Raw genomic sequence first — 27,387 nt, 5'->3', positions numbered from 1 at the left:
TAAAAAGAACAGAAATAATGAAGAGCAAAAGTAATTAAAATATAAAACAGAAAAGTAAGAAAAGAAACCAGGGGCTGGGCTGGGGCATAGTGGTTAAGTTTGCACACTCCGCTTTGGCAGCCCAGGGTTCACCAGTTCTGATCCTGGACACAGACCTACACACTGCTCATCAAGCCATGCTGTGGTGGCATCTCACACAGAACTAGAAGGACTTACACCTAGTATATTAAACTATGTACTGGGGCTTTGGGGAGAAAAAAGAAAAAAAACCAGGAAACCAAAATCTTATTATTTGGATAGATCAATGAAATGGATAAAACTGTATTCAGATTGATCATGAAAAAAAGAGAGAGGACAAAAATTAATATCAGATATGACAGAAGTGACATACAGATTCTACAGGCATTAAAAGGATAAAGGAATAGTAATAACAATGGTATGCCAATCAATTTGACAGCTTAGACAAAATGAAAAAAAATTCTTCGGAAGACACAGTCTACTGAAGCTCACTCAAAGTGAAATGAATGCCATGAATAGCTCTGTATCTATTAAAACAAGTTAATTTATAGTTAAAACCTTCCCACAAACAAAAGTCTAGGTACTGATGGCTTACTGGTAAATTCAACAAAATATTTAAGGAAGAAATTATATCAATTCTACACAAACTCCTCCAGAAACATGAGAGGAGTGGGCATGAAGCCAGCATTACCACATATGAAAACTAGACAAAGCCATCAGAAGAAAAATATAGAAAAGATCATCCCATGAACATAATGCAAAAATTCTTAACAAAAGTTTTAGCAATTCAAATCCAACAATAAATAAGGATAATACATTATGACCAAATGAGGTTTATCTCAGGAAAGCAAGGTCTGTTTAACCTTCAAAAAACATCACTATAATTCACCATTAAAGAAACTAAAAAAAAAAACCATATGATCATTTCAATGGATGAAGAAAATTATTTGGCAAACTTCCACATCCACTTATGATAAAAATTCTCATCAAATTAAGAATAGAAGGAAACTTCCTCAACCTGATAACAGGCATCAACTAAAATCCTCCAGCTAACTCATAAATGATGAAAGACTGAACTTTTTCTCCCTATGACTAGAACGAGGTGAAGACATATGGTCTCAACAATACTATTCAAAATTGTAATGGAGGTCTTCGTCAATGCAGTGAGGGGAAAAAGGGAAGAAATGAAAAACAAATAGATTGGGGCAGAGGAAGAAAAATGGCCTTTATTTGTAAATTACATGATCATTTATACAGAAAAGTTCTAAGAAATCTACAAAACAGATACCAGAACTAATCAGTGAGTTTAACAAGAATGCAGTATACAAGGTCAATAAACAAAATCAATTTTATTCCTATATACTAGCAACAAACAATCAAAAAATAGAGTTTAAAAAAATACGATTTATTATAGTATCAAAAAACATTAACTACTTAGGGATAAATTTAACCAAAAAGTTATAAAACTTGTACATAAGAAACTACAAAACATTGTCTACAGAAGTTAAAGAAGACCTAAATAAATGGACAGATACATCATTCTTATGTATTAAATGTCTCAATATTGTTATCAATTCTCCAAACTGATAGATAGATTAAACACAGTCTCAACAGAAATCCCGTCAAGAATTTTCATATAATTTGACAAACTGAATCTAAAATTTATACAGAAAAGCAAAAGATCTAAAATAGTGAAAATAATTTTGAAAAAAAACAAAGTTGGATGATTGAGACTACCTCATTTCAAGACTTCTTATAAAGCTACAGTACTCAAATACAGGCATATTCATCAGTTCAGAAACTGACCCATACATATATGGCCAACTGATTTTTGAAAAAGAAGCCAAGGTAATTCAGTCAGGAAAGAATAATCTTTCCAACAAATGGTGCTGATACAATTGAATACGAAAATAAACAAACCTCAACTCTTACATCACACTATACTACAAAAATTAACTCTAAGTGGATTATAGATCTAAATGTAAAAGTTCAAACTACAAAACTTCTAGAATAAAATAAAAGCAACTCTTAGTGACTTCGGGTTAGACAAAGTTTTTTTTCTTTGAGGAAGATTAGCCCTGAGCTAACATCTGCTGCCAATCCTCCTCTTTTTGCTGAAGAATACAAAGATTTTTAAACAGAACACAAAAAAGAGAAACTATGAGAGAAAAAAAATGTATTGGCTTCATTAACTCAAATGAAAAATTGATTTGAGTCAAATCAAAAATTGATTTGAGTCAAAATCAAAATTGATTTGACTTCATCAAATTTAAAAACTTTACATGTCAAAAGATACTGTTAAGTAAATGAAAAGACAACCCAGACTAGAAGAAAACATTTGTTCACTTTGTAATTAACAAAGGACATGTATTCAAAATATACAAAGGATTCTTACCACTCAAGATTAACAACAACCCAATTTTTTAAAAATGAGCGAAAGATTCGAATAGACAATTCACTAATGACGATATCTCTGGGAAATAAGCCATTAAAAGATACTCAAAATCATTAGTTACTAGAGAAATGTAAATTAAAACACAGTGAGATACCACTAGACACCCACCAGAATGGCACAAATTCAAAGACTGACCACATCAAATTGGCCATGAATAGACTTTCATACAATGCTGGTGGGAATGTAGGACAGAACAACTCTGGGAAACAGTTTGGTCGTTTCTCAAAATGTTAAACATATATCTACCATATGACCTAGCTATTCCATTCCTTGGTATTTACAAGAGAGAAATGAAAGCTCATATCCATACAAAGACTTGTACATGAATGTTCATGTCAGTTTCATTTGTAATAGCCATAAACTGGAAGCAACTCAGATGTCCATCAACAGATGGGTGGATAAGGAAATTTCGGTATGTCCAAACTTCACCAATAAAGAGAAATGAAGTCCTGATACACACAACATTGTGGATAAATGTCAACATTATCATGCAGAGTGAAAGAAGCCAGACACAAAAGAGAACACACTACATGATTCCATTTATAGAAAACTCTAGAAAACTGCCTTAGTCTTTGTCAAAAGTGACAAAAAGCAGACAGGTGGTTGCCTGAGGAAGCACGTGGAGAAGGGATAGATTACAAAGGGACATAAGGAAACCTTTGGAGGATGATAGAAATGCTTGTCGTCTTGACTGTGGCCATGGTTTCACAGGTATATGTCCTAACTAATCAAATTGTACACTTTAAATATGTGCAGTTTACTGTATGTCAATTATACCTCAATACAGCTAATATTTTAAAAACTTATCCAAGTTCCATGAAGTTATATTTCTGAGGATTCCCTGCTGTCTCCCCTGCTCTAGCCTCTTTACAGACACAATTATTTATCAATAAATGCTCCTTGACTAAAATTAACTCATGAGGTGTCCTCTTCAATACTGAAAGACTTTCCCTGACATAAACAAAGCAGACGACACAACGAACAAGCCTACTCAGATTCACTTGGTGTAGTGGACACAGTAAAAACGGCCCCCATGGTTCCCGGCTCTTGGTATTCATGCCCTTGTGTAACTCCTCCCCTTGAGTGTGGGTGTTACTTGTCACTTGCTTCTAACCAGTGGAAAACAGCAAAGGTGAGAGGACGTATGTGATTACATCAGATGATTACATACCTAAGACTGGAGCACTGGTCTTGCTGGAATCTTACTCTCCCTTGCTGGCTTTGAGGAAGTAAGCAGCCACGGTGGGAAGCCCACAGGACAACGAGCTGTGAACCGCCTCTAGAAGCTGAGGGCAGCCCTCAGCCTCCAGCCAGCAGGAAACTGAAGCCCTCAGTCCTACAACCTCAAGAAACTGAGTCTGCCAACAAGTGTGTGAGTTGAGAAGCAGACCTGCCCCCAGTGGAGCCTCCAGATGAGAACCCAGCCCTGAGAGACACATTGATTGCAGCCTTGAGGGGACCCAGCTCAGCCATGACCTAGCCCACAGAAATGGGGAGGGGACAAAGGTATGTTCTTTCAAGCCACCAAGTTTGTGATAATAGTGTGTACACAGCAGTAGATAATACACTAGGTCTGTGTGTTTGTAAGAGGGAGAGGAGCAGATGGAGAGTAGAGAAAGGGGAAATGAATTTAATTTTCTAATAGTATTTTCTATACCTAAATACAACGACTTAAACTATTACCAACTGCGAGATAAAAAATACCCAGAGTTAGAGGAAATCATATTATTTCTTTCAGCTTTCCTTTGGCTGAAAGAGAAAAAGTGAAGAAACTTATATTTAAGTAGCTTACATTAAGGTATACTATATATAAGCTATAACAAATCTTGTAAAATGAATGCAAATGAAAACAACTGGTCTAAACCCCTTTAATTTCCTTTCATGGTATGTTTTGTTCTGCTTTTCAATAATGAGCACATTAGCATTTGAGAAGTGTAACAGGTTCACTGAAACCAAGCAAAGCCTTCTAACCATCTTCCTGGCCCACCTCTCTGGGAGGAATCAGAGCACACCGCAGGACAGGCTACTCGCTCTATTTTATTCAGACTCCAAAGAGAAGGACATTCAATGACACCGCCTTCAGGCACTCTGAAATACCACAGTTAGCTGTTTCTGTTGGAAATGCCGGAAAGTATGTATTCTCCTGTATCTTTTAAAAAGCTATTTATCAAGGTCATTATACCCTCTTTCCCAGGCCCCAGGAGTCCTTCCAGTAGGGCTTCTGTGACGGGCAGGGGCAGGCAGGGTTTGTGTAGTTCTCTGAGTTTTCTGTAAATATAATCTCCAAGCCTGGAAAGGATTGTGAAAGATGACCCAGGCAGATCGTTACCCTCAGAAGTTCTGTTTTTAGCTTTGATGTATTTTCAGAATAAATAACTGGTAAAGCACAGGCAATTAATGTGGTCTCTACTTTCTTATGTGTCTTTGCAGTAGCATGTGTATTTTGGTTTTTGCTGTAATGTGGCCCTTTAAATTAGGTCATAAAGGAAGTCACTGGAAATCAGGATGCATTCTCTGAGAATGATGTAATCTTTAGTGTTCCTGTTGCTGACCAAGACACTCAGCTTAAAATAAATGATTTTATGAGTAAAAATTTGTTATACGAAAGCAGACAAAAGAATTTAAATTTTCATAATAATTAAAATGAGGAAAATAATCTTTCAAATATTTTAAATTTGTCTAAACATTATTTAGCAAATGAAAGTCTTAGATAGTATACATGCAATACATAAAAATAATTCCATATACTGTTTAGGTTTATGTTTTAACTGAAATTAATATGCTATCCAAAATAAACATTTAAATATTTAACAAAAATTATCTGCCTTCAGAGAATTTAGGTAAAACATTATGTGTATATAGGAGGCAGGCCAGGGAATGATGTATGTGTGGGCCATCTCATTTTTTAAAAATTTCAAAGGTAGTTGAAACTAACCTTCCTTTTTCTTTCAATAAATTACCTTTAATGAATTCAGTGATACACAAAGTGGGACCATTCCTGGGATAAATAAATAAAGTCAGCAAATAAACAAACGTTAAGGGCATCAAGAAATTTAAAGACATTACTAAGAACTTCATTAACAATAATTTCAGGAAAAGAAGCCTTGTAGGATTATCCTCACTATTATTTAAACAGTTTCTAGATATTAATAAGCATATGTGTGTATGCCAGAAAGAGAAAGAGCAGGAATCAGAGAGGTTAATTGATTGTGTATGTGAAACGAAAATAAGTTTCAAAATGGCAGCCGTGGGGCATGAGTGTGAGGGGTCTGGCAGAAACCACAGCATTGAAGAGAGGTTGAAGGACTGACTATGTGGATGAGATTCAGAACTTTCAATTTTTTTAATTTTTGGCCTTCTTCCCTCCTGTGCAGCCTCCTTGTCTCACTGCCCAGCATCTGCAGCATGGTGTCCTCCAGAAGAAATAAAAAGAGAATTTAAGGCCTTCAGGAAGAAGGGCCTGACCAGCAGACTTTATGACAGTCCTCAAAGGATAGTGATGAAACCTTCAAGCTTCCTGCAGAGCCTGCCTCTCTGATAGGAATGAGGAGCAGTGATGAGGCAACAGAAGGGTACAGAATGGCAGAGACCACCAGGATGGCCATCCTAGCACCTCTTTGCCAAACCTTGATTTGCTTACCTTTTCCTGAAGCCTAATATTCTCCCACACCTTGTTGCACACCATACACTCGAATGCATCGATGTAGTTGTCCTGGTTGATGTCTTGCACGCCCCATTTCCGTTCCCTGAGAGCTGTGAGAAGTCGCTGATTAGAGATCTCACCCTTCAGCTTCCACTCTATGTAGGCCTCGTACAGTCTGTCATCATGATCCAGTTGTCTGATGTAAGTTGCCAGTTCTCTGGGGTGAGAAAATTCTGATACGAGAATAGCACTTCTATTACTTGGAAGCCAGTCTGCGATGCTGGGGGATCCATAATACACAGGGACTACCCCCAGTTTCAGAGGTCTCCAGAGCTTCTCAGTGATGTAGTCATCACAGATCGCATTCTCAAAAGCAAGGATAAACTTATACTGAGCAATGATCCTGTAAAAGCCATCAGCGTCCATAGAGGCTGGGTTTTTCAGCTGTTGAGGGAGATCTTTGTTCCGCAAACACTCACCATAGGAATCGACCTCGATGTAAGTCATCAGCTCTCGAACATAGCTGTCTCTGTCTGATGGGGGGTCACAGTCTGACTGAACATACACCAGCGGAGCCAGTCTTTTTCGAAGGCTGTTTTTGGACCTCAAAGGGACAAGGTATTGGAGTGACTTCAGGACTTCTATGCCCTCCAAGTACTGGGTAGTTAGCGGCAAGTGGGAATGCCGGCTGAACGTGGCAGTGTAGTTGAACAAGGCGATGACTGGCTCATGAAAGAGCTTGTAATTGTTTTTTGGAGACTCTTCATGGAAAAGGGCCCAGTCATGATGGGCTTTGCGAGGCAGAGGTAAACCGTCTATGTTAAAGTCAGTACCTAGGAGAAGAAAAGACAGTATTAGTATGTCCAAAAGAATTGTGGTGTTTGAGTTTGAGTCCACCTGGTAAGAGGAGTTTGGGGCTATAAATAAGAAGCACGTTACAGTGTCTGCAAAGTACCTGGTTGTCCGTCATGAAGCTTTCACCCGAGAACCTGCTCAGGGAGAGAATCCCCAAGGAGAGGGACCCTCTTTCTCATTTAATGAAAAGGCCAATGGGAGTAGTGTCTAGCCTGGTCCTAAAAGAAGAATTTATCCCACTGCCTTTGCAATTGGCTTTTCTTCCCAGAGGTTTGCCTAAGAGGGGGCAGGAAAATTAAAGAGATTGACAGATCTTAACAAAAGAAAAGAGCAGAAGAAACGAAGCCAAAACGGGAAAAGTGACCACCTTAGTAGATTGATTAACTGGAAAAAAAGTGAAATCATGCAAAAGTAGCCAGAACAAATATACAGGATAGATTTTTTTTTAATCCAAAATGATCGATTTCAACAAAGTACAGTGAATCAATCTTAGTCAAAATGGTAGACAAGAGGCTTTTAGGGACGAAAGAGCTGATAATAGCACTATGTTACAGACCGCTGCAGGATGGACATGAATTAACAAGCACATCAAGAAATAAAGAAGGCATAACAGGATTACAATTATGAGTGATTCTAGCTTCCACAGGATTAATTGGGAAACCTCTGAAACATAATAATGTGCAGACAGAAGTGATGGATGTGGTAAGCAACTGTTTCCTGACTGTGTGGGTGGAGACCCAATCAGGAAGAAGTTATTTCTATAACTGAGAAAGAAGAATTAAAACAATATCACAATACACAATACAGAATTTCTAAAGCGTTCCTGATACTGATAATTTTGTGGCCTCTGATTTGAGTTTTTAACTATAAGGAAATGGCAAAAAGACAAAATCCATCTTACAGCATCCACTGGGAAGAAAAGCACCAAATAAATGCTTCCAGCAGAATAAAACATTTTCTCTAGTAGAATTCATAAAAATGATTTAATGCCAGTGCACACTCTTTCAAATAAATATATACTCTTTGGTGCCAACTGTACATCAATGAGAAATCAATTAACCAAGAAAGACTTTTAAACAATTAAAGATCAAATAAGATCATATTGGAGGACATACATTGAGCCCAGAGAAATTGCTGAAGAAAGTACTACTCTCTTCATAATAGGCTTTTATTCTCAATGATCAGGAATGAAAGACTAACATCTAAAAATGGTTATATATTTGTTTACCTGGCACTTGCTATATTTAACCTTTAGCATCAAAAAGAATGCTCATCCACACACGTGAAATTTAATGGCATATACAGTTGGATGGTCAGCAAAGGTTAATAGACAAACTGAGGACACGAAAGAGAAGAGAATTTGAGAAGAAAGGCAATTTAACGCATTGAAGCGGTTGCTACTCAAAAAGATTCTAAGCTGGTCAAGTGGCCAATGATGGGAGCTGGAACCCACAAACATGAGTTAGAACAAAGTTTCCACTGAAGGCGTACAGGGCACCAAGGCCATTTGCCCGGGAGAGGGAAAACTGGAGTCCAACCCATAGGCGTCAGAGGCAGGGGTCAAGAGGTAAGATTAGAGATTAGAGGAGATATAATTAAAAGTGTGTTTAGGGGGCTGGCCTGGTGGTGTAGTGGTTAAGTTTGTGCACTCTGCTTTGGCACCCCAGGGTTCACAGGTTCAGATCCTGGGCACGGACCTAGCACCACTGGTCAAGGACATGCTGAGGTGGCGTCCCACATAAAATAGAGAAAGACTGGTACAGATGTTAGCTCAGTGACAATCTTTCTCAAGCATAAAGAGGAATATTGGCAACAGATGTTAGCTCAGGGCCAATCTTCCTCACCAAAAAAAAAAAAAAAGGTGGGTCTAGAATTAACTGAGGGATCAGGCACAGGTGTCTTGAGTGAGTGACTCAAGTCGGCTGCTGTTATGTGGCACATAGGTGACTCGTAACCTGCCTCACACTGGGTGTGCCACAGCACATCCAAAACACAGAACAGAGAAGCAGAAAGACACAAAGCCTGCCTCCAGTGCTCCAGAGACTGGAGGGCCTCAGTTTTACCGCTGAGGCCTACATTAGTAAAGTGTAAGAGGAATTAAAAATGACTATGTCTAGACCTTATTTTGATCAATACCTAGGTCCGCTTAGGTTGTGCTGGTAAAAGGAGTAGGACTTGAAACTGGTATCAATTATAATGACCATTTCACTCATTATAACCAGGAGATGAGGCTTACAGGCTCATTATACGTTCTGCCAAGTTGCTCCTGGAACCTCGATGTTGGAAAGAAGGGGAGAAGCGCAGCGGGTCCCTCGCAAATGCAGTCTATAGTAGCAAAAAAAGCCCGCAGAATCTAGGCAAGAAACATTTGTTTATATGCATGCTCTAAAAAGCAACATGGCTTTTTAAAAATGAGAGCATGAGATTCTCATACATCCATCTGAATTCTATTTAGTTTGTAGGAGTAGGGCTATCTTTAACAGTGGGGGAATGCCTCTCTAACAGACAGGGAAGTTAAAGGGACCTAACTTTCCAGAAACACTTCCCATTATTTGCTACCTTAAAAAGTAGTTCCTAGTAACTTCCCCAAGATACACACACACAACACACACACACACACAACGCACACAACAAAATCACATTAGGGGTTTTTTTCCTCCAGTTTTATTGAGATGTAATTGACATATTTTTGTTGTTCTTGTTCCATTTCTTTTTTTTATTATTTAATTTTTACTGAGTTAATGATAGCTTACCATCTTGTGAAATTTCAGTTGTACATTATTGTTTGTCAGTCGTGTTGTAGAGGCACCCCTTTACTCTTTGTGCACACCCCCCACCCCACCTTTCCCCTAGTAGCCACTAGTCTGTTCTCTTTGTCTGCATTTTTAAATTCCTCATATGAGTGGGGTCATACAGAGATTCTCCTTCTCTATCTGGCTTATTTCACTTAACGTAATTCCCTCAAGGTCCATCCATGTTGTTGCAAATGGGATGCTTTTGTTCTTTTTTATGGCTGAGTAGTATTCCATTGTGTATATATACCACATCTTCTTTATCCAATCATCAGTTGATGGGCACTTAGGTTGCTTCCACATCTTGGCTATTGTAAGTAATGCTGCAATGAACAGTGGGGTGCATGGGACTTTTGGAATTGCTGATTTCAAGTTCTTTGGCTAGATACCCAGTAGTTGGATAGCTGGATCATATGGTAGTTCTCTTTTTAATTTTTTGAGGACTCTCCACACTGTTTTCCATAGTGGCTGCACCAGTTTGCATTCCCACCAACAGTGTATGAGGGTTCCTTTTTCTCCACAACCTCTCCAATATTTGTTACTATTGGTTTTGGTTATCTTTGTCATAGAATAGGTTTTTTAATCAAATTCTTCCAAACCAAAATTTTCTGGGGAAGATTAAAAAATATATGTTATTTCATTCAGTGAGCTCCTCCCCTAAATCTAGAGTGTCTGACGGTAAACACTCAACTTTTAGAAATTAGAACTAGATAGACCTAAAATACTCCAAGGATAGCATGGCCTAGAATACAAGTGGCGATATTAAACAATTTCTAAAAGGTATTTGATGTGACTCAGGAAACGACTGAGTTACTTTGCTCTCTCTGACTCCAGGGCAATGCTCACTATAACAAGATTTGGAACTGGGATATTTAAAGAAATGAAAATCAACTGAACTATGGTAAATCCATAAAAATGTGGCTAACTTGCAAGTGATTGGTTCACTAGTTTTATACGGTCATCTTCACTGGCTCTTCCATTTAATAACTTTGGATTCAAACTTTCAATTCCCTGGGTTATTTCGTGTTTACTGAATACTGACAAATTTATTCGTTCCTTTAAGTAACAGCTCACAAATAGATCTTGAGCACTAAAGTGCACTGTAAAGGGAATTGCAACATGGAATAAAATTAATGCCGGCAAATGATGCCAGATTTCTGACTATAGGGACTGAATTAGAAATAGCAGACAAGCAGAAAAGCAACAATACTTTACGATACATGTTACGTGCTCCTTTTCTCCTGCAGGGGCATATATTCTTCTTTTAGTATTCCCAAACAAATTGGTGAAAACAGAACGCAACAGGTATTATTAACCCCACTCTACTAACAACGTGTGAGTCATTTATCTGGAGCTAAAACCCCTGCTGGGGACCAGAATTTCCAGACTGGCTGATGGTCAAGGACCAGAAAGATCCCTGGCCCCGCTATAACGTTGATTCTGTTGAATAACTTACTCCTGGCACTCCCAAATACAGCCACAAAAATATTACCCAGCTTAAGTCCAGTCTGCCCGGGAAGACAGGCATGCCGTCATTCAGAAAAGAGAAATGCTCCCACAAAATATCCTCCAAAGGTAATCTCTCTTTTTAAAAAGAACCTCTACCATAAAACTGTGTGTCGCATAAAATAGGGTCCCACAAAAAATACCCCAAAATACCCTCTGGAACTAAAACTTCTTAGAAAAAACAATTTAGGCCAAGGAGCTGCCTTATATATATATTATCATCTAGCATATGCATAGTTCATGGCTATTTTTCATGCCATTCCACATGACTTTCCTCCACTTACCCACACAACCCCATCAGATTATTTATTTTTCTCTAAGGTTCTGAGGGTTAACTAAAAATGAAAAAATGGTGCTGGTAATTGAGAAAGGCCCCCATTACCTCAGGCTAAATTCTAACCAAGGCACCACACACGCCCCTCTGCAGACAGTCCAGCTCTAGTCAACTCAGAGGGACCCTGGCAGGCCACTCAACTCAAAATGCTCTCACACTAACTTCTAGACCCATATTCTTCCCTCTTCTCCCATCACTTCTCTTCATGAGTCCTTTTACCTGAGCTTAATCGACTCTATGTCATGTAGCCCTCTCTCGATTATAGATGCTGCAGCCCTCTCTCAATCAACCACATTCAATTAGGCAGCTGTCCATGCTACCCCCTGGGCATGGAAATTTCCCAAGCCCCCTTAATGAGCCTGTGTTGTAGGCCAGTCAATAACTTTGCATCTCCCTCCTACCAGGGCAGAGCCTGAGGCAAGAGTATAAATAGTGTCTTGCATACCATATGCCTAAATATTTAAGGCTATAAATCAATCTAACAAGCTGTTCAATGTTTTATCCTTCTACCTTAACATATATATACTCACGATTTTTTTAAAAAAGTGCAGAGCCACAGTTCGCATTGAATGCGTATAACATGTATTCAAAATTAACATCGTCTCCTACCACAAATCATGATTCTCTTTGGGGCCTGGCAGGGGGTGAAAAGAGGAGAAGGGAGAGGTTGCCCCCTATCTTGCTGACTCACCCTCACCTAATCCCGAAAACCTTCCCTTTCATTCACTCAGGACCACCACAGGGGAAACACCCCTTTTCTCCTCCTCTCTGGGGTCTTGGCCCTCTCTGCCTTCACTGTCCAGGTGCGTCCCGAAGCATCCGAGTGCGTTGTCTCTAACGTTTCTCCTCAGCAGCTGAAAGAGTCCCCACCAGACAATCTCTTCCCCCACCCCTGCTGGCATCAAGTCCCTCAAAGGGACCTGCGGCTGGAAGGCCACATTCCCATTCAGAGCTTGCAGATCCCTGAGAGTTCCAAGCTCAACTGCAGTGGGGCCTGGCCTCCTTTTCCTTCCACCCCTGGCTCTGTCCCATGCTGCAAGGGACCCTGTGTACATGGACTTGGACCCTCTACCTGCAAGTGCAAGTTCCGTCCTGACAAAGACTCCTTCCCCGACCAAACTTCAATCAGGCTCCGCTGGGCCCTCTTCTCACTACAACCTCCGCCTGTGGCCTGCAGAGCCCAGTGTCAGCAAAGAATCCCCCTACACTGCTTTAGTGAGAATCCCCCCCGCCCCTGACATCTGATCAAGTTCCTCATCCCCATGCTTGATGTCTAAGTCCTTGGCCTGCCTTTAGCAAGAATCCTGTTTAGCCGGTTTAGCAAGAATCCTCCTACCCTTGATATCCTCTTAGTAATTTTCCATCCACTGACCCCCTCACTCTGCTTGTTGGCTATAAATCCTCAGCTGTCTTCGTTGCATTCAGAGTTGAGCTCAGTTCTATACCGAAGTCTCTCTCCTCTACTATAGTAGCTCAAATAAAATCTATCCTGCCATTTTTAACAAGTGTCCAGTGCAAAATTTTTCCTTTACACTCCATGCCTTTGTAGTCACCCCCTGGCCAACCTTCAAGCCGTGGGTGCATACTAGCAGCCCAGTTTGCCCTTGGGAGGACACACTAGGGAAATGACCAGTACAGGGTCTGGAAGTGGGCTCCACTGCGGCCTTTGGGGCAGGGAATTCTGGGGCCCTGGTACTTGGAGTGTGATGTCTAAGGGGGAAGGCATGGGCCACACATGGCCACAGGTGGGCTTGTAACCTTGGCCTGTGGACTCCTCACACTGTATGTGAAGGAGACAGCTGGAGAAAGGCCAAAGCAGACCCCTCTTGGCCAAGTCTAAGGTTCCATTGTCCAAATTTAAGTTGCCACTCATCTTCCCCAAGCACCGTTACCTGGAGGTTGGAATTCACGATCTTAACTAAACAGGGGCCTAATGTACCTGTTGTGATTCCTTCAACCAAGGACACAAATTCAGATTTAAAACCTCTGACAACATCCAATATGGTTGGGCAGGAAGAGGGGTAAGAGGGATGATTACTTATTTTTAGCACATTCCCCCAAAGTGACTCTTTTCCAATGATTTAGTCTAAAAGATGCCAACACGACTGTTGTTCCATCCCCACTCAGGATTTAACTAAACCTAGTTAGTCCTAGATTAACTAAATTTGTACTATATCCAGAGTATTCCCTGAGCTTCAACCAGATATCTAACAGCATGCTAGAAATGTCCACTTGCATAGCCCACAGATAAGTACAAATCACCATGTTCAGACTAAGCTAGTCATCTTCCCCCTAAACCCAATCCTTTTCAGGTCTTCTATTTCACATTGATTTCACCATCAAAGTTGATTTGAACCTTTTGGAGTAAGCTACGTGATCTACCTTTGGGCATAACTCTTCCTTTGTTTTTTCTTTTTTTTAAATAGATCTCAGGTGCACAGAATTGGGGCAGTTATAATCCTTGGTACATGACATACTCATTTCAATGAGCCAAGTGTAAACCTATAGAAACTCCTGTCACATATCTCTTCTTAACTCCAACACACGACTCCAGAACATACACAAGAGCTGCCACTCAGAGCACACTACCCAGAGATCTGAGCAGTTCTTAGAGCTTTCACATGATGGACCAACACTATATACAATGAGACAAAGTTGCTTTTCATGTTCATTTTTTCCCTGCAATGACCTGAAATATACTGATTACAAATTCCTACTAAGAAGAGAATATCATAGACTTGGAAGATTTTTCCCTGTTTAATTTTTTAAACAATTTCCACCAAAATGGGTCCATGGGTCAATGCTTTATGTTGCCAATCCGTGCATGAAAGCAGAGAATCTAAAGCAGGGTCTCTCTGGTGGAGACTAATTTCTTCCAGATACAACAAGGTCCCCCGACAGACCATGCCTTCCACTGGGATTTCAAACAGCAAGCTTTGTATTAAAATGGTCTTTTGCCCAAGATTACAGTGCTCAGCTAAACCTGGGTTCAAAGCTATTTTTTCTAAAAGGAGGTTGCATTAGTCATTGGCTTCTTAGCTTCTCAGCTCCATTCCCACCTTCATATGTTACGCTTTGTGCTGCACAGGGCGGAGACCCTGCAAACTTCATTTCTCAGGTTCCCTGGCAACTGGCTTGCAATTAGGTCCCACCAATGGGAGCACTATAGGGAGAACAGAAGGTGGGAGGGGGAGAAGGAACTCTTCCTAAAAGCCTTCTCGTGTCATGGAGAGAGCAGCAGCACTGGGGACGGTGATCACATGTGCTGTGGCAGAGACACTGGCATTGTAGACCATGGTGACACTGACAGGTGCAGAGGCAATGACCCAGGAGTGCTGGCTCATGGGTTCCTGCTCGCCCTCACCAGCGGAGCTCAGAGACAAGCCATCCTGCGCTTTAGGTAAAGCTTTCCAACCCCCCCCCCCCATGCTTCTCCAGCCCAGGGGGTGGCAGTGGTTTCCAGTTAATCATTTTGCATAAACTTCCCCCTGCCTTCTTTTGCTCCACCAGCCCTTCAACCCCTTTGTAACCAATTCCCATAATAAATTCCCACTTATTGAAATACCTAAAACAATTTCTGTTCTCCTATCAGACTATGATTCACACAGAAGCCCATTTCAAAAGCTTGGAACTTCCATCTGACTGCAACTTCTTATTCCAAGTTCTGTTGCAAGTTTTCTCTTGCTCTCTTGCTCCTTGATATTTCTAAAAATACTATGTTTCTTCACCATCCCAGGCTTCTATTTTCCCCTCAGAGAACTACCTTTCTGTTTATTTCTCTCTTAGTCCATGTGGTGAGAATGTGGAAGCAGAAAAAGTACAAGCATCCTATCTAAGAAGGAAAAATATAAAATCAGAAAATGAGACTCCCTTTAAGAAAGGAACCATCAAACTACTTGAAATCAAAAGCACATCCCTCATCCAGGTACTGTGTTGTAAATTCCTTCTCTGGGCTGCTAATTAAAATATCCAGAATACTGATGACCCAGGTAGCTACACAGAATGATGAGATAAAAGTAAAGGTCTCCAGTAAAACTGTTGACCACATTCTAAGTTTTATCACAAATTACAAATCCTCTCCATTGTGTTTCTTGACATTTAAGGTAAAAAGAGATAAAGATTTTCTTCTTGCTAAAAGATTTTACTACAGAACCTTGTACCCATCGGAAATGTAAACCTCTAAGGCCAAAAGATGTTAAAGCTTATGAAAGGATGGGCAAGACACAACTGTAGGAGAAAGCAATAGTTCATAAATCACACCTATTGTTAATCACCTCAGCTGTAGCTAAACTCACAGTGACCTCACCGAGTGTGTTCTCATTTCCTGCCTTGGATTAAATCATTTGTTTCATAAAGCTCAAACAATTTCCAGTGTTCAAGATAACTGTTAGAATTTCTACCTCCCTGTTACAGCTGTCTGCAATAAGCTGAATAGCAAATTAAAGTACTTGACAGTTTCTAGATCTAAAAAGGAAATTCAGTTTCTTCCACAGTAATAATTAGAAAAGGGAAAAGGAAGTATTGTGAAGACCAAGAAGCAACGAGCAGGAGTAACAGTTTGCAGTGCAGCCTAAGGCACTCCTCCCCGCACCCCACGCCCTCCCACCTCAGGGAGACAGGAGCTGATGTCACCAAGGCCTTGTTGGCAAAGTCACTTCAGAGAGTTCTAGAATGTTCTGCTGAACTCCAAAATGAAACTTTCACGGCAAGGCTACATAACTCTGGATTGGGGTTTGTGATATCTCTCGAGGCATGTGAAGAATTGATTCTTTGTTAGGAAAAGCCACATTAGGGTGTTTCTATGTCTCACATTCTGATTCTCCTGATTTTCTCTATCGCGGCCCACACACCTGGGGACAGGAGACACCACCACTAACTCAGAGAAGCACAGCCACTCCTAAAAAGCAAGGTTTTACTGAGCTCTCCTATTTGGAAAGCCTTAAGCCAGGAACTCTGGGGCTTCAAAGATGAACAAAATGAGCCCCAAGGGATCTTACCATTATGAAAGTAAACTTTAACCATTAGCTGAAATTCAAAGTAGAATGACACAAATGCAAATAGCCCTGGCAGGAGAAAGAAAGGAATAATCATTTCTGACTGGGCAAAGAGTTTGGGGCTGAATTTCCGATAAGTCTATAAAACAACAAGCAATTAAGAAAAAATAAATAAGACCCAATTATTAACTTAGGACAAACAAGAAAAGTAATGAGCGTACTATGTGGTGCATCTATGAAAATCATTTGCATAGTCCTAATAATGTAAAGAGTGAATATTGATCGATCATATGCGATAACATAAGTGGAGGGTGGTGATATGGGAAGGTGAGAGTGTGTGTTGAGCAAAAGAGTAAATCTTCCAAGATAGATAGTAAACAGATAATGCCTAATACTGAAAACTCCTGAAATAGTAATATCAGCATGTTATTTAGAAATCCAGTGATACAACCAAAAGCGTCAGATAAAAGTCTTGCAAGTGGTAACCTCAGGAGATAGCTATTTGCCGTCTAAACTTGGAGTATGTATAGCTTTGAGAAAAACAAAGTGAACAAAAGATTAAATAGCAAAAGTAGGTCTCCTTACCCCATGCCCAGACACCCGGGTCCTTCTCCTCTGTTAACAGTTTCTGGTAAGTTCTTCATTTTTTAAAAAACGGATGGATAGATGAAAGGAACAAAGGAAGGATAGAAGGAAGAGTAAGAGGGAGGGAAATGAGGATAGATACCACATTTCACTGAAGCTAGGAAAAATAAATGATTAAGATGTACTGTTATTTTTTTGTCGCTAAGAAAAGTATTTCCAATTAAACTATGATAGAACGCTTTCTTATACTTAGAATTTTTATTTATACTTACTGAAAGAGCTCTTTTAGATTTGCTTGTAGAGTTTTATCATTTATCACTCTTGTGAATACTAAGAAAAAATTTAAGTTAAATTGGTTAAAGTATCTAAAATGTCTTCACAGAGTCCAACTCTTCCAAATCACTTTTGAATCTTTGATGTCCGTGTGTTTCTGTACAATGTTTTGCTCTGCGCCTTTAAGACTGTTAGCAATACATCATTGTTTAAAAGAGGACTCCACTATCGTCCCTTAGACTTTCCTCCAAACCAGTGACACCCAGTTTTGATGACGATGCTTTCTTGGATTACCAGAAGGTGTCAACGAAAGTTTTCAGATAACAACTTGACTCATATTCTTTCCTCAAATGGTCCCTAAATGGTTTGTTGATGGAAACATCAAAAGGCTCAGTTGTCCCACCATGCCAGATGGAAGGACAACCCAGTTGGTGCCCACACAGACAATCGCAACTACAACACTGCTGCTGCCTGGCTGACAATGACTGCAAGGCACATGCTGATTTCAGAGACGTTAAAATATGAAAAAGAAAAATGCTTTTTAGAACTAAGGAAAATTTTTAACATAAATGAAAACATACAATGCACACTTTTGTGAACCTGGCATTATCTGTGAAACTGCCATGGAGATAGTTCCATATCAGTGCACAGAGAGCTGCCTCATTCTTTTTAATGATCATGTAGCATTATTCCATTGAGTGTACGCACTCACTCCAATGTGCTTCCAATTTTTCCACTTTGTGGGACAAAAATCTAAACTTTAAAAACTGGGTCAAGAAAGAGCTATTTTCATAAGGCGGGTGCATTGTATCCTAAGGCATTTGGTACTGCCGACATCTTCAAAAGCAACTAAAATTCAGCGCACACTGTCCATGTATCTTAGACTCCAGGCCAGAGGGACATTTTACAAAAGTCAATCTTGAAGACAGCAATCAATCTCCAAGCTAATTATATCCTGTGAAACCAATGATCAAGACACCAACTGAGTGCTGTTTCCAAAGCAAGTCTATCCACCAGGCAGAAATGGAACCGCCAAATCATTATATTCCACTTAGCCTTTGGGCCACGTTTGACCTTAGTCAGAAGCTATGACCTGGAGAAATAAACTCTCCTTATACTGAAAACATCAGTGTCCCACTCCGTATAATCATCTTAGAGTCTCTCTAACAAAGAGAGAAACTGTGCAGAAGAAAGCACTTCTTCCAAAGCTGATCATGTCTAGGATATTCCAGCTTGATTTTCTAATGTACGTGCCTCATCACAGAAATAGCAAAACAACAACAAACTTGGGCAAGGATTTTAGACCCACCTTAACAATCATTAGTAATACCATGTATAAATCATTCGTTATAGGCCCAAGTTTAATACTATAAACAAGTAAGGTCCACCTCTCTTATTTAGAGAATAAATAAATGCATTTTAGGTCTTATTTTGCGGAAGTCAGGCCTTAGCTTATTTTGGCAGTAAAAGGTAGAAAGAGAGCAAGAAGTAAGAGTAGAAACTGGATGCTAACAGCAAGTATCCGTCAAAGGGACAAAGCTCGATGTGGAGCCACTAGGAATTCTAAAAAAGTCTTAAAATTAACTCAAAGCACTGAAAGCCTTTCATACAAGTGTCATCTGAAAATAATATCAGCTCCATCACAAATAAACAGGACTTTCAGTTCATAGTTCTAGCTGTTTGACTTCATACTTCCATCTCCACCCAATGAGGTCACTAGGTTTCTGTCAACATAAAAGGATATACTAAGTTAGGGAGAAATGGGTGAAATGAATTGATGAGAAAATCGCTACATCATCTTAGGAACTTTCTCCTGCCTCATTCACTCTGACAAGTATAGCAGTTTTATTTTAATTACTTGTGATAATACTCAAGGTAGACTAGTAAGTAATACTCCCACCTCATAGAAAAATAATGAAGTCTTAGCAACACTTGGTATCCAGTTATTAGTTCTTCGCAAAAAAAATTTTTTGACAAAGTCAATGATTTGACAAAGAACCAGTAAGTTATAAGAATAGAAAATGGGAATTAAGGAAATGCTAAAGAATTGGACTCTTAACTTGAGCTTTAGCATGGGAGATCTTTTAGGTAGAGGTAATTTCTTGACTATTCCATGCTGACCACATTTTCATTAGTGTTTATTATATGGAAACATCTTCGCCATCAGTCATGGAAAATATTAAAATTCATTCTAATTCTGAGCTCATATGAAGTCCACGAAATTATAACTGGCAAATAAATCAATAAGCCAAGTGTCTTAAGTTTTTCTGAGACGGTTCATACAAATCAAATGTATAAGTAAGCAATAAATTAGATTTTATTAAAAGCAGAGCAAATTCCCAATTTGCTGTTGGAGCTTGCAAAATATAATTATCCATTTTTATTTCTGTTTCAAAAGAATTCAAACTGTGAGGGAAAACTGGTACGGTATTTTCAAGGCCAATTTGGCAGTATTTAACAAAATTTGAATTTAATTTATCCATTGACACCACAACTCCATTCTCAGATATCTAAAGAAATAAGCACATATGAGCAGAGACATGGAAATATGTTCACCATAACACAACAAAAACACAGGAACCTACATAACCATTGACAGGAATGGTTAAGTAAATTTAGGTACCTTCCTACTACTGAATCAATGTGGCTTCAAAAATAATGAAGTAACTTGATATATTCTAACATGAAAAAAATCTTTAAAACATGTTTAAATGGAAAAACCAATATATATCTATGGTATGATTCAGTTTAAGAAAAAAACAGACAAGGGGCTGGCCGGGTGGCATAGTGGTTAAGTTCACCCACTCCACTTCTGTGGCCGGGGGTTCACAGGTTCAGATCCCGGGCTCGGACCTAGCACCACTCATCAAGCCGTGCTGTGGCAGCATCCCACATAAAATAGAGAAAGACTGGCACAGATGTTAGCTCAACAACAATCTTCCTCAAACAAAAGGAGGAAGATTGGGAACAGATGTTAGCTCAGAGCCAATCTTCCTCATACACACAAAAAAAGAAAAGAAAACACTAACAAGATCATAGGCTGTATTCAATTATACATAAAAATTCTAGAAGGATAGCTATTTCATCTGACTGGAACAGGGATTGAGAAAGTAAAAATAAAATTTCATTTTTTGCTTGGTAGACTTCTTTATTCTTTAAATTGCCTTAGTGATATATTTATGCATTACCTGTGTAATTTTTAAAAATCAAAAAATTAAAGGAAAAAATGAGATACCTCTCTGAAGAGAAGTGTAAAAAAGTCTCACAGACTTTGTACAACATGTAAAAGCTCACAGATACACTCCAAAATGGCCATGTCGTCCCCAGTGCCACTTAGGAAACATTGCTCTAGGAATCCTGCATGCTTATCCAGTATCATATTTCAGAATTTATGTGGAAAATTATGCGGCACAGTTAACTGCCAGGAATTTCATCCGCCCCAAAAAGAAAGCTGGCAGAGTATAGCTTACATGAACATGAACAGGTGAATGTGTTCTGCTAACATCCAGCTAATGAATTATTTCCGATATAAATCAGAAATCCGATATAAATCACATCCTCAGAAAAGCCACGTTAGCATAATGCCCTGTAATTCAGTTGAAAAATTAGTTGTATTTTCAAAATTAAACACATCAAAATAATCAAGCTGCAGTCTATCAAACAAAGCACCTTGGAACAATTATTATTAATTTATTTTGTTAATCTTAGTGCTTTCAAATATGTACTTCATAATCTTGATTACATTTAAAAGTATTAACAGTTGGCAATGTTAGAGCTCTTAAAAGAGTATTCTGGAAAGTTGAAAAGTAATAAAACATAATGTGTCTTTAATAAAATAGCAGACCAAACTATAAAAAATGTTAAAACTAAATCCTCAGTTGAAATCAGGTAAGTGATAAGTGATGCAAGCCCAGCCAACCCTCCAGCTGGAGAAGGCTCTAGAAGGATTCTCCCAGAGGTCCGTCCCTTACAGCTGAGAAGCTCCAGGCGAAGAAACATAAAATGCCCACTTTTCTTGCTCTTCCCCTCTTGTTTAGCTCATACACCTGGTACCCTACTGCTCTTTCCAGCACCTACTAGAGGAGGCTAAGTTGAGCCAAGCAGCTCCATTTGCCTGACTTGTTCCGTTTTACCACTGACAACCCCACATCTAAGCATTTCCCTGGTCCTGGACACGTAAGGACAGTTAGTTACTCCCCAGGCCACACGCCTATCAAAGAAAAAAGGTTCAAGTCCTCAACAGCCTCAGCGCAGGCAGAAGAGGCATGAATTATGTTCAGCCAAGTCTTATTTCTTATCATCTAAGTCTACGATGGGGGCTAAAAGTCAGAGCTTCATCTCTTCTTGATTGGAAAATAGAGGAATCTCAAAAATACACTGTGCAGGGGCTGGCCCCGTGGCCGAGTGGTTAAGTTCGCGCGCTTCGCTGCAGGCGGCCCAGTGTTTTGTTGGTTCAAATCCTGGGCGTGGACATGGCACTGCTCATCAAATCACGCTGAGGCGGCGTCCCACATGCCACAACTAGAGGGACCCACAATGAAGAATATACAACTATGTACCAGAGGGGCTTTGGGGAGAAAAAGGAAAAAAATAAAATCTTAAAAAAAAAAAATACACTGTGCAACAGAAGGCAGACAAGAGAGTCTGCAGTGTACAATTCGATTTATTGACGTCTCTAAACTAGCAAACCCAACCTCTGGTGATAGAAATGAGATCAGTGGTTCCTGAGGTGGCAGAGAGCAGGGAGTAAAAGAAGACTGACTTACAGAGGGACACAAGGGCACCTTCTGGAGTGGGTAAATGCTCTGGATCTTGATTGATAAATCGTCATGAACAGCTGACTTAAAATGTATGCATTTATTCTATGTAAACTTCACCTTTCAAGAATCGATTTTAAAAAGCAGAGTGAGGGCAGATTGGAGCAATATCTTTCGGGGATGCCAGTGGAGGGATTCCGAGTTAGACAGAGGCTTGGGACAGATCAAAGAGCATGGTCACTTTCAACTCTACACTCACAGGATCCTAAGGGAGTGAGCGGCACATTACCCCACTCCCCATGTAAAATAAATTCAAAATTCACTCAGAATTTGTGCAGACTTTCATCACAGAAAACTGTACACATTCCTTCTCTGCAAACAGCCAAAGAAAAGCAGAGCTAATGTTCTCCCATTTTATGCTGTTTTGTTGTTGTTATAACTATGAACTCATCCGAAGACTAGAGGACCAGAGGCTCGACAGAGAGGGAGGTGGTGTAGATTTCAGTACCTCTGAATAATGCAACAGAGCAGCCCAACATAAACAGCTTCTAGCACAGAGATAATCCCAGCTGCGGGAACCTAATCTAACAAAAACGTGTGAAGTGGCTTTGGTTCAGAACGCAGTCTCCGATCTGACCTTGATGCCTTATATATTTACTTCGAGGAAACGTCTGAGAGTTGGCTAGATACTAGGGAATAGAATCAAAGACTTCCTAGATGAAAGGATGGAGGGGACCAGAGGACCCAAACAGATGTCCTTCAATCCACCACTAAATGACCCTTCCACAGGGAAACAGTCCTTGAATATTTGGTTTTTAGAGTGTTATCTTGCCCTGATCCAAGGAAGCCATCACTTTTCAGTTCCCCGCCACTTCTGTAATTCTAATGCTGCCCAGAGGATTGGTAGGCACTGCAAATAGTTGGCATCTGAGGCTGGAATTGATCAATCTCCTGTGTTGCTAAGCAGCCCTGAGATAGCTGTGATCCTGTAGCATCCACAGAACGGGAGGTTCTGCCTACTGATGGTGACTGTGGGAGAAAAAAGCAGTCCAACCTCTGAAAGTCCTGTAGGGATGCTCCCATGAACTTGCACTGGAAATTTCTCAAGTGAAAAGTCAGGAGTCTCCCATTTGATACATATTTGGCAAGGGATAAGACTCAGGAGCCTTTGGGTGTGTGCATGAGTGTACATTTCCATGTGCCAAATGTCTGCTGGTTCCTCTTAGCCAGTAAAGCAGCTCTCTGCACTGCACCAACAGAGCCAAACAGCTTCCCGGAATTATTTCCCAGTTGGGAAATGGAAACTTATCGGGTTGACTCTCCCATCTGATGATATGTACTGGAGTCTAGTACATAGCTGAGATTCTGGACCAGTGAAACATCAGAGCCAATTCTTTCCCCTGCAATCTGAGAGCTGAGCTGGCATGCAGGCGCCCCAGTGCAGTGCTGTCTGCACAAGCCAGATCCTTCAGGCAAGCTGCCTGTTCCAGATGGCCACCTAACAGCCATCTCACTCAGATTTCCGATCATAGTGTCAAGTCCCCTCTGTCTAATAAGGAGCAGTGGATAGCCATTGGGTGTTATGGTCCCGGCCATTCAGATGCCAAGCCTTGAAAACAAATCCTCCCCCAGTAACTTGGAGCTAGTGCTCAGGAAAAATAATGGCACCAGAGAGATATCTCTGAGCTTGCATGAAAGGAATTAGAGGATTAGAATTGGTGAATGACGTTATGAGAAAAACAGCACATTCACTGATCCAAGGTACATAAGAAAATTAAGATAGAATAACACAAAATCAGGATGAAGGAGCGAGACAGGGAAATGCTGAAGTAGTTTTAATCTACAGCACAGCTGGAACGAGGCCAAAATGAGCCATGGAGTAATATTTTTATTTTCTATTAATCTGTTCCCTAGCAGATATGCTGAAGAGGATGTGCTGGGTCCAACTTTACTGAATGGCTCTATCTCAAAATGAAAAATCGCATAGCTACCATCAGTTAAGAAGAGAAAGAATCTTAAAAATTTTTCATTTTGGATTTAAAGCCACAGTATGTCACACTAAGAGGGAATAATCTGGAACACCATTTTGGGATCAGCTCTAAATAGAGCACATGTGAATTTCAATTGGGTAGCATCAGAGAACTCTGAAACTCAAAAATTCAATGTACTTGCCAAGGCATTCACCATTCTCAGCTCAGAATAGGCATCTGACAATTCCTGAGTTCTCATTCACTGGCTGGACATCAAGAGTCACATCCCCTCACATGCATCATACAGACAACACAAACCATTTTGACAGAGTTAACCTATGAGCATTGATTAAATAACAACGCACTCTACTTAAAACCCATCCTGACTGAAGACACATTTTCATCCTCCTCAGTCTAAAGAACTGGGACAGTAAGATTCTCAATAGTAAAACTCATAACCTTTGAAATCAACATTACCAAGTTACTTTTTTGAATAAGGCCTCAAAATGTCTTCAAAGACATTAAACATAGGGCCAAGGAAAACGAAAGTGAAGCATAGGGAATAAATAGTAAGCCAGTGTGACAACATAAAAAGGCCTCAAAAACTGACACTCAGCAATGACTATATAACTGGAACTGCAATTTGATCCAATTGATTCGCTCAACTACAAAGCCATGCAAGAGGCAAGATTCTGAAAATACTGGGCCTGTCTTTCACAGGCATCCGTGGGGCTGCAGTAGCAGAGCATGGGGAGCTGCTGAGGCCCAGGCCATTATTTTTGCTCCAGTCTGAGTAGATCCACTGGCCTGAAGCCCATCAAGCTAACCACTAGGAAGTATGCTTCATTCAAATGACAACTTCTCCCCATGTCACTCATCGTATCCCTGCTCTGCCGTCTTAGGAGACTCTGGGCATTGGTGGAAGGAGTCCATGCATAAAGGAATGGCAGAGCACAAAACAAAAAACATTTTACTTCCTAGGTACATAAGACCATGATAGTTTTGTTTATTTTAGTTATTCATTTGTTTACCCACTTAAATTTATTTTCGAAAATAAAAGTGCTGGCACTCATATCTTGGAAAACTATCAAACGTCTCCTTCTCCAGCATCTCTGTCCTTCTCTAGTCACTCTGGCAAACGTGCTAATCGCATCAAATAAGTGCAGAAGAATTTAAGTGAACAATGTTACAATGATGCTGTGAAAGGCATTAGTACACTCTGATCAAGCAAGCTCTAAGACTCATAATCAATATGTATATATTGTAAGTAGATTGTGCCCTCTAAAATGAGCCAAACAGAATGACTTGATATATTTAGTAAGTATCTTTCCTTCAAAGGGCATAAGCTCTGTAGCTACTAATTAAATCTAACAAACTAGTCTTCCTTAATTTAGCTATAGTCTTCCTTTTTTTATTCCCAAACAATACATTATTTCCTTCTCTATTCAAAAAAAAAAATCCCCAAAAGTTGACTTGGACACTGACAAAGATTCTCTCTTTGACCAAACTCCAATCAGACTCCTCCAAGCTCTTCTTAAAATAGACCATGACTTCTGAGCTTCCATATTTGCCTCTGCATTTTCCAATTTTAGCGAGAATCCTGTCAGTTTCGCCAGAATCTTCCATCCCCTATCACCCTTGACATCTGATTGTGTTCCTCACCCTCCACTCCACCCCCAGGTAAAGACTGATCACCCTGGCTGGACTTCAGCAAGAATCCTATTAGGTCGGTTTAGCCAGAACCCCATCGTCCGTGATGTTCCCTCTTAGGAATTTCCATCCACTGACCCCTGCCCCGCTCCCTGGCTATAAATTCCCACTTGCCCATGCTGTATTTGGAGTTGAGCCCAATCTCTGCCCCCTACTGCAAGACCCCATGCCCTTGTCCCTACACCTATCTCAACAGTCCTCCCCTGAATAAAGCCTTCCTCACCATCTTTAGCAAGTGTCATGAATAATCTTTTCTTTAGCAACACCTAAGCACACATGCACGATAAGGACAGCGCGAGCTCAGAGCCTGGCTCATTATGTTCAGCCTCCCTGACCTCCTAGCTCAATATAGTCCATCTCTTCCCCACTCCCAAACCCCACTAAAATGACCACACATAAAGAGATACAAACCTACAAGGACAAAGAAGTGGAGAAAGGGTTGAATCAGATGAGGGATTTAAATGCATTTTGAAAGATGTGGAGCTGGCGGACTCAATGGAGGAAGGTGCCCTGGAGAAGGAGGAGGGAGCTGACTGAGCCCGGGACACTGGAAACACAGGACCGGGAAGAGACAGGGACTGCGGAAGGCAAGGATGAGGGATGAAAAGATTGGGATTAACGAAAAAATCTAACTACGGAATGGTAATATCTTCTCAGGTTCCCTCACTCTTACACGTAGCCTATGACCAATGGACTCTCAGCCAGGAGACTGGAGGACTACTCTCTCGATATTTTTGAAATGAGAGTGTCCACACTTGGTCGCATTGGGCACAATAGAGGGCAGGGTGGCATCCAGAGCTATAAATGAGAGCATTAGATGAAAACAGGGAAGTAAAGCCCCAAGATCCAGCCCCACCAGCTCAGAATGTTGACAGCCAGGTCTATGTTACTCAAACACTTCCCTCCAGAAACTGAGCAGCTCCAGAGAAATGATCCACATCTACTGCACTGACATTTAGTCATCCCCAAGGGGAAGGCAGGTTCCATCAGCCTCCTGGAAAGTCCTCAGGTCTTATAAGCATCTCCCCCTCAAAGTTTCCAGTCAGTGGTTTAATGCTGGACTCTAAAATAACAACAAATCTCATCAGACAATGTAAGATAAACCTCTAACACAAACTAGAGAGAATTAAACAAAAATGAAATCCTCAAAAAATGGAAAATATAGGATATAACTTTCTTAAGTATTATCATTTATTTAATCAAAGAGATGTTACATTATTGCACCTACAAAACAAAAATAGTAAAAGAAAAAGATGAAATTAAAAGCAATATAACAAAATTTTTAAGTGTAGTAGAAGAGTTAGAAAGTAAAACAGAAATCTCCTAGAAAACAGAATAAAATGACAAGTGATAGAAAAGAGAAAAAATTTTAAACATAGAAAATTAATCTAGGAGGTCCAATACCTACTTACTAGTAGTTTCAAACACAGCGATCAGAGAAGATGACACGATGAATAGTATGAGATAAATTTTCAGAGATGAAATGACACAAGCC

The 27,387-nt window shown here is 40.1% G+C and overlaps 1 protein-coding gene across 10 annotated transcripts in view; it reads right to left on the bottom strand.

Annotated features, from left to right (window-relative positions):
* Window positions 1-27,387, bottom strand: part of FUT10 (fucosyltransferase 10) — a 259,761-nt gene that overhangs the window by 191,285 nt on the left and 41,089 nt on the right. For all 10 annotated transcript variants that reach the window (XR_011498766.1, XR_011498764.1, XR_011498763.1 and 7 more), the window contains exon 4: window positions 6,114-6,949. Coding sequence is in view for 6 of the 10 variants with exons in the window: in XM_070499732.1 (XP_070355833.1) it covers window positions 6,114-6,949 (836 nt within the window). In the remaining 4 variants the exon portion in view is untranslated. The remainder of the gene's footprint in view (window positions 1-6,113; window positions 6,950-27,387) is intronic.

Source organism: Equus asinus, chromosome 27, assembly GCF_041296235.1.
Source record: "Equus asinus isolate D_3611 breed Donkey chromosome 27, EquAss-T2T_v2, whole genome shotgun sequence".
Classification (NCBI taxonomy): Eukaryota; Metazoa; Chordata; class Mammalia; order Perissodactyla; family Equidae; genus Equus; species Equus asinus.
This window is presented reverse-complemented; position numbering and strand designations above follow the sequence as displayed.